General features: G+C 40.8%; 1 protein-coding gene across 2 annotated transcripts in view; it reads right to left on the reverse strand.

Moving 5' to 3' along the window:
* Positions 1-12,444: 12,444 nt before the first annotated feature.
* The window catches only part of EI24 (EI24 autophagy associated transmembrane protein), a 59,232-nt gene continuing 57,680 nt past the window's right edge, over positions 12,445-13,996 (reverse strand). For both annotated transcript variants that reach the window (XM_030220837.1, XM_030220838.1), the window contains exon 11: positions 12,445-12,829. In XM_030220837.1, coding sequence (XP_030076697.1) covers positions 12,667-12,829 — 163 coding nt within the window. In that variant the 3' untranslated portion in view covers positions 12,445-12,666. The remainder of the gene's footprint in view (positions 12,830-13,996) is intronic.

Genomic DNA, 13,996 nt, shown 5'->3' on the forward strand with positions numbered 1-13,996 from the left:
AGGAAGAAGCGACAGGTCCTGGCTATCTGCTGGATATGCGCAGAGGAGAGGGAGGAGTCAAAGATGACTCCGAGGTTGCGGGCAGATGAGACGGGGAGGATGAGGGTGTTATCAACTGAGATAGAAAGTGGAGGAAGAGGAGAAGTGGGTTTTGGTGGAAAGACGATGAGCTCGGTCTTGGACATGTTCAGTTTCAGGTGGCGGTTGGACATCCAGGCAGCAGTGTCGGATAAGCAGGCTGATACCTTTGCCTGGGTCTCCACGGTGATGTCTGGTGTGGAGAGATACAGCTGGGTGTCATCAGCATAGAGATGATACTGGAAACTATGAGATGAGATCAGGGAGCCCAGGGAAGAGGTGTAGATTGAGAAGAGAAGGGGTCCAAGGACAGATCCCTGGGGAACACCGACAGATAGCGGGATGGGGGTGGAGAAAGATCCATGAGAGTGAACTCTGAAGGTGCGGTGGGAGAGATAGGAGGAGAACCAGGAGAGGACAGAGCCCTGGAACCCAAATGAGGACAGTGTGGCAAGAAGTAAATCATGATTGACAGTGTCAAAAGCGGCGGATAGATCGAGGAGGATGAGGATGGAGTAGTGGCCTCTGGATTTGGCAAGGAACAGGTCATTACAGACTTGAGAATGCTGTTTCTGTCGAGTGTAGAGGGCGAAAACCGGATTGAAGTGGATCGAGGATGGCATGAGAGGAGAGAAAATCAAGGCCGCGGCTGTGAACGGCACGCTCAAGTATTTTGGAGAGGAAGGGTAGGAGGGAGATGGGGCGGTAGTTGGAGGGACAGGTAGGGTCAAGTGATGGTTTTTTGAGGAAAGCTAAATGAAGACCATTACAACTGGGTGCTTCTCATATATGCTATCTGTACCGATGATGATGAATTGTTACTGTTGCTTAAAAGAGGAGCATAGCAGAATTTGACAGAACAAAACAATTTACCAAATATGAAGGAGCTAACCTATACATTACTTCATACATCACAAAAGACAATTTAAAATTAACCCAGGCTGCCACCAGTAACCAATGCACTTTTGAATAATAAAATGTTAAAATGATCAGAACATTTCGGGGAATAAATCAATCTCAACACTGTATTTTGAATCGTCTGCAGTTTTTGCTATAATGCTTAGGAACACCCCAAACAAATAATGTTACAGTAGTCTAAGGAGCTTAATAATAAAGCCTGGACCAACCACTAAAAATGATCTGCATGTTTTGCTTTTGAATGCTGCTGAGGGTCTGTGGCAATAGTTTGGGAATCCCTAGCATATAGGATAACAGACTTCTGTTGCCCTCTTCCTTCCTCCCTCCCCAGCCCAACATCCCTCCGTCCCTCTTCCCTGCCCATGAGGTGACAGAATGACGTCGACCACTAAACACAAGTTTGAAGGTAAGAGGGGGTATTGGAAAGGAAGCCAGCATTTCATACGTGGAAAACTTCAGACGCATAAACCTACTGTTTTTCAAACTCGGCCATAACTAGGTTAGTGACCGAGGGGGCAAAGGAAGCCCTATAGCCACGCCTGAGATCTGACCAAACACCTGCTCTTCGAATATAAAATGATTATTGGTCAAAGTTAAATCAATCAGCTATAATAAAAACTCCTTTGGCACCCGCCAAGGATGGGGTCAGGCAGTCAAAGTTAGCGTCTCCATTGCTTCCTCCTGGGGAATCAAGGTGTACAGGGAGTGTATATGTAATGCTACCAAAGTCAAATCATGAATCCATCAGAATATGAATTTAGGTAGTTAAGGAAATAATTAATGTCTTTCAAAAGGATGGAATCTGCACCACACTAGGCTATAAAAAGCTATCAATATATTTACTAACACGTTCCAGTAAGGAGTCTCTGGAAAAGACAAATTGGACTGCCAGGGGATTATTCAAATTTTTGTATGTATTTTAGGAAGAATGTAGAAAACAGGCAATTTGGATTCTTTATATTTCAAAAACTGGAACTCTTATCATCAAAAAGCCTTGACCAATTCCCTTTTGTTTAATCTCCTTAATTCATTGTAACAAAACAGTTGTGTGATCCACACCCAATAATTTATATACTGCATTATCGGACAGTTGACGTTAAAGCTTCTGCAACATAATCGGTTTTATTCTGAAAAATTATGGCGCCTCCCTTGTCCGCACAGCGGATCACAATAGAATTATCCAGGCTCAGTTGTCCTAATGCCAGATTTTCTTCTCGAGTCAAATTGAAAGGATTAAACAAAGCATAATCTGTGAAAAATCCTAATAACTGCATCCATAGGACCAGGGGGCAACCAGTCACTTTTATTCCATACACAAGTGTCCACTTTAAAAAATACTTTCAGTTGAAGTTTCCTGATAAATATTTCTCAAAATCAACATGAAACTGGAAAGGATCACGTTTTTAGCGGGAGCAGACATCAAGCCTTTACTCAACACGCTCCTTTCTGCATCTGTTAATACATGATTCGACAAGTTCACTATAGCGAGTTCTCTCCTTCAGGGCCTGGTGTTCGGTGTGCCCTGTCTAGGCGGTCCTCCTGGACCTTTCCCTCAGGTCTTCCAGTTGCCTCGCCCTTGTTGGGCCCTCTCTGACAGACGCCCCCATCCCCCGCAATTTCTCTCCACTGTCATCTTCACCCTAGAGGACTCCAATGATAAATCAAATCCCATATTTTTAAACAGTAGTATTATTGTCATCCTTAGGTTTCATCCAGGCATATACAAAACCACTGCTATAATCTTTTTGGCTACATATATTTTTAATATTTCATAGCAAGCAAATCCCTGCGGAATTTATCAACCTTCACGTAAGGAACTCTCCACATCTTTGAAAATTTGAAGGCTAATCTTCCGTTCTTCCAATTTTGATTTTTCTGTATCAATCTTTGTAATGTCTGAATCAGCAACATCAGATCTAGTGAATACTGATTCAGAATACTATTCCATTTAGTTACAAAGACTTCATCATCCGGGAAAATCCGATGCCCTCCACAAATTCGGAGTCCTCTAGGAATGATCTCCTTTTTACAATATTCCACTAGGGTTGTGCTATATAATTGCCATTTAATCAAAAACTTATAGTCTTCTAACAGTGTAATCAAATCTGAATCATGTCTCAATTATGTTTCAGCGTGAAATAATGCAGCTGCTATCAATACTTCTGATCTCTGGTCTTCTGAAAATCTGAAACCACTTTGCCACGCTTGAACCATCTCCCCCAATACATCTTTATATCAAAGCACCTAAACAGAGGGTACAGACCCCAAAAATACAAATATTAAATAAAGATCTGTATGTTTGCACCAGGCTATCAATAACTATTTTATTAAACAAACATGGCCTCAAAGCTCCAGGGAGATGCAATCAATAGGCAAACAATCCCTAACAGGAGACCCTCATATCATCATAGGCCATTTATAAAAACTTGTAAAAAGAATAGGGAGAAAAATTCTCACCCCAAAAAAGGTAATTATGAAATAAATCACCACAGTGCAAAAAACATTAATTTCCAAACATCAAGAAAAATAGTGATGTGTACGCTCAAAAAATAGTAATATGTGTACTCAAAAAGCCAAAAATGTATCTGAAAATCAATTCACAGCTTCAAAGTTCCTCAATATTCTTCCATCAACCTCTGATTATAATCCAAAGTGTCCACATATCCATCCAAGCCTCTACAATGGCTGCTTGTTTCTCATTCACTGCTGCATCAGGAGAAGAACTGAACTAGCCAACAGCAACAAAATGGTGACCGTACTTTCAAAAGGACACCCAGAGAGATCCGCCAATTGGTACATAATGATATCATCATCAACTTTTTTTTTTTTTTTTAAAAGCATTCCACTCAATAGAATTATTAAGTCCATGCAGCTCCATTGTATTCAATTGAAAAAAAAAATCAAACGCTGTTCCCATTATCTTGGACATTTTTTTTTTACATTACCTTCTCTGGGGGAGATCCTCAGCTGCTCAGGCTTGTTTCATAGTGTTGAGTCACTGTAATTTGAGTAAAAACTAACTCATCTAGTGTTGGTTGGTAGAATTGAACCCTGAGGCAAGTGTTAGTTATGCTAAAACACGGCCCATGTTGGGTCTTTAATAAAGAGAAAAAAGAAGAAGTGGACAGATGTCACAATGGTAAACTTTATTACAGATCTGTGTTTCGGCCACAGGCCTGCCTCAGGAGTCTTTGTGATGTGCACGCAGGTATGAAGTCGCAAAAAAAAAAAAACTTTGTGCGGGCAGGTACTTGAATTCACCGTAGCACATAAGAAGGTACTCTATATTGAGCACATTCATGGGATTCTGTTGTTCATCCTTCTCGGTGGATTACCCATCTCTGTCTTATCCCAAGAACCGGACCATGACTTTTCAGGGCTGGGACAATGTCCTCAGCTATAGCGAGGAATATTTCAACACGGGTCTTTAATAAAGCACACGCTCCATTTTTGAGAGCTCGTTGTACTTTTTTTTCAGACTGCTTGTGCTGTGTATTTTGACCCTGTTGGTTGCATGTTTCCTTTATTGCCAGCCAGTCTAATCTGGGCTAAGCTCAGACTCTGTGTCCCCTATTTGGATGGTTAAGAACGTAAGAATAGCCATAGTGGGTCAGATTAATGGTCCATCTAGTCCAGTATCCTGTTTCCAACAGTGACCAATCTAGGTTACGAGTACCTGGCAGAAACCCAATTAATGCTGCCAATCCCAGGGCAAGCAGTGGCTTCCTCCATGTCCATCTCAATAACAGACTTGTTTCCTCCAGGAACTTGTCCAAATCTTTTTTTAAACCCAGATATGCTAACAGCTGTTACCACATCCTCCAGCAGAGAGTTTAAGAGCTTAATTATTCTTCGACTAACAAAATATGTCCTCCTATTTGTTTTAAAAGTATTTCCATGTAACTTCCTTGACTGTCCCCTGGTCTTTGATTCACTTTTACCCGTTCCACATCACTCAGGATTTTATAGACCTCAATCATATCCACCCCCCCCCCCCCCCCCCCCCCCAGCAGCGGTCTCGTTTCCCAGCTGAAGAGTCCTAACCTCTTTAGGCTTTCCTCATACAGGAGTTCCATCCCCCTTATTATTCCAGTCACTCTTCTTTGAACCTTTTCTAATTCTGCTATAGTTTTTTTCAGATACCTGGTGACCAGAATTGAACGCAATACTCAAGGTGAGGTTGCACCATGGAGCGATACAAAGGCATTATAATATTTTTGGTCTTACTTTGCATCCCTTTCCTAATAATTCATAGTAACATAGTAGATGACGGCAGAAAAAGACCTGCACGGTCCATCTAGTCTGCCCACGATAAACTCATATATGTATACCTTACCTTGATTTGTACCTGTCTTTTTCAGGGCACAGACCATATAAGTCTGTCCAGCAGTATTTCCCGCCTCCCAACCATCAGTCTCGCCTCCCATCACCGGCTCTGGCACAAACCCCGTATAAGTCTGCCCTCCCCTATCCTAGCCTCTCAACCACCAACCCCTCTTCCCCCTGCCACCCAATTTCAGCTAAGCTTCTGTGGATCCATTCCTTCTGCATAGGATTCCTTTATGCCTATCCCACGCATGTTTGAATTCCAGTACCGTTTTCATCTCCACCACCTCCCGCGGGAGGGCATTCCAAACGTTCACCACCCTCTCTGAAGAAATACTTCCTGACATCTTTGCATCCCTTTCCTAATAATTCATAGTAACATAGTAGATTCCTAGCATCCTGTTTGCATTTTTCACTGCCATACACTGGGCAGATGATTTGAGCATGTTGTGTACCACGGCACCTAGATCTTTTTCTTGAGTGCTGACTCCCAAGGTGGACCCTAGCATCAGGTAACTATGATTTGGATTATTCTTCCCAATGTGCATCACTTTGCATTTGTCCACATTAAATTTCATCTGCCATGTGGAAGCCCAGTCTTCCAGCAATTTTTCACAACCCACAAGCATTTTGACAACTTTCAATAGTTTTTTTTTTTTTATCTGCAAATTTAATCACCTCACCAGTGCCCACCAGCTTCAACACTATTCTCAGGCACTAGGTTCATTGGAGGTTAAAAAATAAATTTCATAACCCCTTAAGTCTTTCACATAGCACTCGCTGAGTTGTATCTTTGCTGCTTTGTGCCTCCTGGAAAGTCAATCCACAGTACCCCCCACCCCCTTTCTTTCTTCCTTCCCTCCCTACACAATGAATCAGATCACTACACATTTTGGCTACATACAAGCACCACTACATTATAGTTTTTACCTCTCAGAGGTTTCTATCCATTGGAGTATCTTAGATTGCAAATAGTCATCAATAGTCTATATTTGATATTTTGTTTATGGCTTTGTAAACCTTGTCTGTTTATTTACTGTTAGCCACATTGAACTCAAGTATGTTTGGGATAATGGGTGGTATAAATGTCAATAAATAGTTTATGGTTTATTTAACTTAATATACCGCTTTTCCTGGACATATACAAAGTAGTTTACACATTACGCCTCCTGTAGCTGAAAGCAGCTTTGACCTGTCCCAACTCTTCTCCCTAATAGTGGGTCTAGTTCATAGAAACATTTGCAGTATACATGTTGAGAAATACACACATGTTTCTGTACAAACATAACACATTTCTCTTATGAAGCACCAGAGATTTGGATATGCCAGAGGAACACTTGCATACCTTTACAGGGACAAACAGGTGAAGAAAGAACTATGTTCAAAATCTACAGAGACCAAATCATTTTCAGGATTACATAAAGAAAGAGTTCAGACATGACATAAGACCCTTTCTATATATAACAAAGTACACTCCTAGACTCCTGCTATCCTCCTATCACTATTGGGAATCTCTGTGCTAAGCTAGTTCATTTATTCTACCCTTTGCTCTCCTCTCATTTCACTTAATATGGTTGAGAGTGCACACATTTTCATATTATATACTATTCTGAGAGAGAAAGTATTAATTCCTACTATTTAAATCTTGGATTTAGATTTTAGAGTGACTTGCCTTTTCCAAATCCAAGCTCAAGGTGAGTTATATTCAGGTACATGACCTACAATCTAGTTGTACCTGAGGCAATGGAGGGTAGTTACTTGGCCAAGGTCACAGAGTGTGAGAAGTGGGATGTCACAGATTAATATCCTGCTTTTCTAAACACTGAGCCACACCTCCACCCCACTACCTAAACTATTTATTTATGTAGTTATTACACAGAAAAAAATATAATACAAAAGGTCAAAAATGTGTTCCCATTAGTGCTAAATTTCAGCTAACATTAGGCAATAGACAATAATCCTTTGGTACAATGTGGAACTAATGAGGTGTGGGTGTGTGTGTATGTATGTGTCTTTCCCCACCCACTGGACCTATATTTAGGGGAAGAAGGAATTTGTTTTATAACATCCATCCTACAGCACTCTGGTCTTTATTAGCTAATAACCCTTTTCAAGACAATATACATTTTGAATTTGTAAAGCATTTTACAGCTCAGAATATATTGCACAATCTCAATAATTTCATTACAAACTGTCCTCACTTAAAGTTGTGTAAACAGAGACAGCAATAATGGGGATGTTTATTACTGAGTACAAATGTAAATAGTACCATGTATACTTTTTCCTGTGCAGCCACTGGCAAAATTTTCTAAATGAGTATGCGCATACTTTCATTTTGAAATTGACCCCCAAAATTTATGTGCTTACATTTATACTTTTTTGGGGGGGTTATTTTTGAGCACATACACATGTATTTTCAAAAATATGCACCAACCATTAGGGATGCTTCCACTCAGTCTGGGTACACTGACATCGGACAAGCAATTTTATAAGTGCCTATTGCTACACATTAAGCACTACTTTATGTGCAAAAATGGCCTTTAAAATTGTCCTCAGAATGGCTTTTCCTTGACTCACACCACTAGTCTGTGGCAGCGCACTGAGGCACAGGCAGAGTTGATTTTCCAAGATCACGTAAGAATGAAGATCTTCAACATAGGTGTTTCAGTACTTAGTTCAAAAAATATATATAACCTGAAAGCATCTCCAATGCCGAAAAAAATGGGAAAGCAGGTCTAGAAATCCCAGAATGCATGGAAACAAAGGCATTTACAAAATCAAACTATTCTAGATATTAAAGACACACATTTATGCTACCAAGATTACACTAGTCCAGTGGTTCCCAAACCTGCTTCTAGAAGTACCCCAGCTAGTCAGGTTTTCAAGATATTCACGAGATGTGCACGCAGTGAAGGCATTTCATGCACATCTCTCATGAATATTCATTGTGGATATCCTGAAAACCTGACTGGCTGGGGTGCCTCCAGGATCAGGTTTGGGAACCACTGCCCTAGTCCATTCTGCATGGGCTGAAACTGTTAGGCACCTTGGGGTAAATATAGAAGAACACTTACACAATCAACTGTGATGGAAGTCACATAAATGCTTATTTTTAAAATATTGTTTGTGATTGAAGATATAACTGTCCTTTTTTATTCACAAAGAGGCCACAGTTTGGGGTACAGCAAGGGTAGGCAAAAAGCTTATTTGTCACTGCTTAAATGTATAAACAGCAGTCAAACTTTAAACATTTGGCCTAAGTTATTCATTTAAACAGTGGCCAAGTGAGCAATGGGCCAGTGACCTCCCTATTTTAAGATCTCTAAGGTAGTGGAGGAGTAGCCTAGTGGTTACTGCAGTGGACTTTGATCCTGGGGAACTGAGTTCGATTCCCACTGCAGCTCCTTGTGACTCTGGGCAAGTCACTTAACCCATTGCTCCTGGTACAAAATAAGTACCTGAATATATGTAAACGGCGGTGTATCAAGACCCATTTCCCTTTCCCTCCTTTTACAAAGGTATGCCAGTGGATTTAGCGCTCGCTAAATGCTAAGGAGCCCATTTTATTCCTATATGCTTCTTAGCATTTAGTATGCACTAATCATTAGGGCTCCTTAGTAAAAGGAACCTTAAGACAGGTTAATCTAGTCTGGTTTTCTAAACTTTCTGGGGTTTGTACTCTTTCTTCTCAATGCGGGGGCAGGTGGGGTGGAGACAGGACTATATTTCTCAGACTTTTAGAAAGCAAAGTCTTACATACAATTTATCACAAAAATGTTTTACAATAGCACAGCACAGAAGAGAGTATTTTTAAACTAAACAGAAGGAGCACATGTGCATGACTGTCTCACAATTACTTCAAGGGAAGAACAGATGGGGTCACACACAGTTTCATTTAGGGCAGCAACATATTACTGTAGAATCTCGATTATCTGACATAAATGGGATTGACAAGGTTGTTGAATAATACAGAAAACGTGGATGAAGGATAAAATAGAAGTATATTTAATGTACATTTCATAAGAAAAAGCTGTAATGATGCCAGGAAAGAGAAAGCACCTGTATCTGTACTGTGATGACACCGAGGCACGTCAGATAAGTGAGACTCTACTGTACTTCAAAAAGGGAATGGAACAATTTTCCATTACTTGTGCTCTTCAGCAAGATCAGTCTTCTGGATGAAACACTTATGACACATATTTCTTAAGTTCCTAGCATACTGCATGGCTAAGAGCTAATGGAAAGCACACAGGAAAGGCCGACCCTGTGTGCGAAAGGATTCAATTTCAGGCAGAAGCTTCCTTTTCTTCTGCTGCCAAGGGAACGTCTGCAATTCAAGCACCTTGAATTGCTGAACATCCACAACTGGCAGGTTGCTGGGTAAAAACATTCCTAAAATTTATACAATTTCAGTTACAAGTTGTATCTGCAGTGCACTCAAGATATGCCATGAGTGCCATAAATTCACCATCACTGGTCAGAATAGTTAAGATATGCTGCACATCTTCAGCATATTTAAGTCCTCCATCCTGCATTTTGCTTCTTGATGACCTCTTTTACATATTCATTCCTTACATTTTTACGAGTATATCTGGCTTTTGCACCACCTCAATTTTTTTTTACCTGGACTTGAGCATGGAAGAACAAAAACAAAACAAAAAAAACCCATATCCTTATCCATCCATCTTCTAGACCACAAACTGCCTACTTGTACAACCTAGAAATTATAAATTGTGATCTGTAACAGATATTGATTATAAGAAATCACCAAGGGGCTCATTTTTGAAACAGGAAAAAATACACAAAATGGCAGGGGGCATGTTTTGGGCAGCATTATGATTTAAACATTTTTCTGCAATAATGGAACATTGCAAAAACGACCAGGAAAAACAGAATGATTTTAGCTACACCTGTTTCAATAATGACTACGTGCCAAAAAGGTGCCCAAACTGACCAGATGACCACTACAGGCATAAAGGCATGACTCCCCCCCCTAATCCCCCAGTAGTCACTGACTCCCACCATTCTAAGAGGTAAAAGTGACAGTACATAGTTCTATGACAGCTGCAGATATAATGGCCTTTCCTCATAGAGCAGCAAGCAGATTCCTAGAGTAGCCTAGTGATCAGTGCAGTGGACTATGGAGAAGGGATCCAGGCCCATATCCCACTCTAACTGGTACACTTGTGGTGGAAAGTGCAAGTGCCCCAGAAACCACAAAATACCAATTGAATCCACACATAGGTGAAACCTGCAGGCATAAGGACTACCATACTGGTGTACAGGGGTTCAGAACATTTTTTGCTATCCTTGGAGGGCTCACTATACAATATAATGGGATTATTATGTGATGGGTACCTGGGATCTTTTATGCGAGTGCCCCACTGCTGTGCTGGGATGTCTGTGTGGTCACTCTAGTAAGACTGCTGGCCCCTGGGCATCTCAATTGCTTGATTTTGTGTTTTTCCACTGGATGCCTTTTTGTTTGAAAATGACCCTTTAAAGAAAGGCACAAAAAGCACAAAAATGTCTAAAAGAGGGCGAGTTTCGAACCAAAAAGATAAAAGATTTTTTTTCTGGTTCGAAAATGACCATGTTTGGCACTGGATTTTTGGATTTATTTCGTAAAACATCTAAAATCCGATTTGGAAGTCAGTATCAAAAATGCCCCCTGTAAATGTCCTAGACAGATGTGACATCAACCTCTGAATTAGCATAAGAGAAATATGAAGTAGCAGGAGCAATAGCCCTCTCTGGCAAGAAAATACAAACAACCATATACTATTTTTATAGTCTGCTGGTATAATATTATAGGATACAGTTATCCACCCTCTCTTACAACAGAACTGGAAATAGGACACTTCTATCTTTTTTTTTTTTTTGGGGGGGGGGGGGGAGGAGGTGGTGGATGAAGAAGGCAGGAAAAAAACTTGCAATACTTACACATTTAAAGCCTTGAGCACATCTGTGAATTTTTTTTTTTTTAACTAAACATTACTTATGTATGTACTTATGTTGTTATCATGGTATTTTTGGCGAGACCCTGCTGCATTGTTCCATTTTCTTCCGCTAGCTTTCTTATATTGGATCAAAATTCTAGGTACAAACCTTTAGGAGTAGATCCAAGACAGAACTGTTAGCAATTTGTCCTAGCTGGAGGGCACTTTATCAATTATAGAACAACATGTATATTTAACAGAGGGTGCACAATCAAAAGATTTATATGGGTAAAACTAGTTCTTACCTCATCTAGATAACCCATTTAAAACATTTTGTGAATAAAGTTACCTGGACAAAAAGTGAGCAGGGTTGGAGGCACAGTGAGAGTCAGCTAATATTTTAGTGGATAAACCGGTCTGCACAAATAGAAGGCTCAAAGTTATCTGTGTAAAGTTACGCAGAAAACTTTATCCATCTATACAGCAGAAAACTTATCCAGGATAAGTTCTGTTAAATATCTAGACGATGTCATTTGGACAACTTTATCCAGATAAGCTGCCTGCTTGCCACCTCCCTGAATATTGACCTCAGTGTATTATTCTTTGAAAAATCAGCTGTTAGATTAAACGTAAAGTAAAACTAGGACAAAAAAAGTTCAATTTCAGAAACTACTTGGTGTTTGTATACAGTTGCTACACCACTGCTGTACTCAAATGGCAGCGATCCCCAATGCCATTAACCCTGTTTCTCTACATTATACTATGCAAAAATTGCATTTTCAGTTGATAGCCTGCATCAGAAGCTGAAACACCTTGAAGATTGGAAATACTTGACCAGGAGAACATTATTGTAATTATAAACTGTCATATTGTACTAAAAAAAAAAAAAAACCCTCCACAATCTAAAAATACTATAACTTCAGCTCCCTGTCACAGAAAAATTGCATGTAGTAAGGCCAAGAGACCAGTTCACCTATCCTTGTGCCACCTGCATAATACATAACAACCATGGTTCATGCATGTCACATTACCTCAGGCTGGTGGGGGAAAGTGGAGAAGAATGGCACATGAAAACAGTTAAAGGTATCCAAAACCAGAATAGGCACAAGTATATTACACGTGCTATAAAAACAAACGTTATATAAGAACATCATTTGCAAACTCATAAAAGATGATAAAATTATTTTTTTTGCCATGTTTGTGTGGTAATTTTGTTGCTAAAATTTTTGTCCATACTTCTTCATAGGGAACAGAAAATCAATGTCAAAGCAAAGGGCTGGAGTCAGCGATGCATGAAAAGGGAGCAGTAAACACATTTGCCACCTTCTTCCCCATAGTGCTATGGGTTGTGCCACAAGCTGGTGGTGATGAATGGCTGGTCTTTCTTTCTCTCTCAGCAAAGGATTCAGTGTCCCAAAGTGACCTTCTGTTTGGCAGGGGACAGTTGCAGGGATGAGAGCTTCTCCACGGAGGTTGAGGTGCTCAGCGTGGACTGCAGGTGAACTGTCTTGTGAAACAGTCGGTTGCTGATAAAGACAACCAGTGAAAACAGACGTAGCTGGAAGTGACTGAAAAGAGAAAACAAAAGATAAAGCACTGGGTGCTTTTGTTTTGTTGCCTTTTCTCGGGCCCCCCCCCCCCCCCCCCCCCCATTTCCTATGCCTCTGTTACAGCAGCACTGTCTCCCATCTGCTTGAGTTCTCCTGCACAAGAGTGCAGCTTCTTTCCAGCTGTCTCACCCACAGCAACAGCTATCCAGTAATAAGACAATATCATTCTTTATGGCAATGCCTATGCCAACAGGATTATTGGGTTTATCATTTGTATAGTGCTACCAGGTCAATGCAGCACTTTACAGACAAACATGATGAACAGAACCTGCTTCTAAGACATACAAGAAACAATAATGATACAGGGTCTTTAGGTTAAGGCAGTAGGGCCAGTTGCAATGAGTGAAGTCTAACAGTCTGTCTAAGGAAACAGCTTGTGGGCACGAAAAAGAGGACATGAATGATATGAAAAAAAAAAAAAAGTTTTAAAAGCAACCTCAAAGAAATAAATGTTCTCAATGGATTTGAATTTGTTCAGAGGGAGGCATGACATACATTCAGGGAGGCTATTCCAGGTATTTGTCATAGCAAGCTGGAAGGCACAGAGTCAAGATTTAACAGTGGAGAAGTGTTGCATGGATAATAGTAGCCTACCTGCTAAGCAAATTTTGGAAAGATGGGGAAATAAGAGAAAGGAGGTAATGAAGTGCTACCTTGGAGGAGGGAGGTCTCCTAGAAGGAGAGCATCACCCTGGTGAAGTAGGAAGTACTCCTGTAGCCAGGACCTGCCCACCAGGGGATGTATTATCCTTTCGCACCGAGGATATATCTCCAAATGTTGCCCGGGAGGGAATGGTTAGGACAGCTGTTGTACTTGGTGATTCGATCATTAGGCATATAGATAGCTGGGTGGCTGGTGGACGTGAGGATCGCCTGGTGACTTGCCTGCCTGGTGCGAAGGTGGCGGACCTCACGCGTCACCTAGATAGGATTTTATATAGTGCTGGGGAGGAGACGGCTGTCTTGGTACATGTGGGTACTAATGACATAGGAAAATGTGGGAGAGAGGTTCTGGAAGCAAAATTTAGGCTCTTAGGTAGAAAGCTGAAATCCAGATCCTCCAGGGTAGCATTTTCTGAAATACTACCTGTGCCACGTGCAGGGCCCAAGAGACAGGCAGAGCTC

The sequence above is a fragment of the Microcaecilia unicolor genome, chromosome 12 (assembly GCF_901765095.1).
Source record: "Microcaecilia unicolor chromosome 12, aMicUni1.1, whole genome shotgun sequence".
Classification (NCBI taxonomy): Eukaryota; Metazoa; Chordata; class Amphibia; order Gymnophiona; family Siphonopidae; genus Microcaecilia; species Microcaecilia unicolor.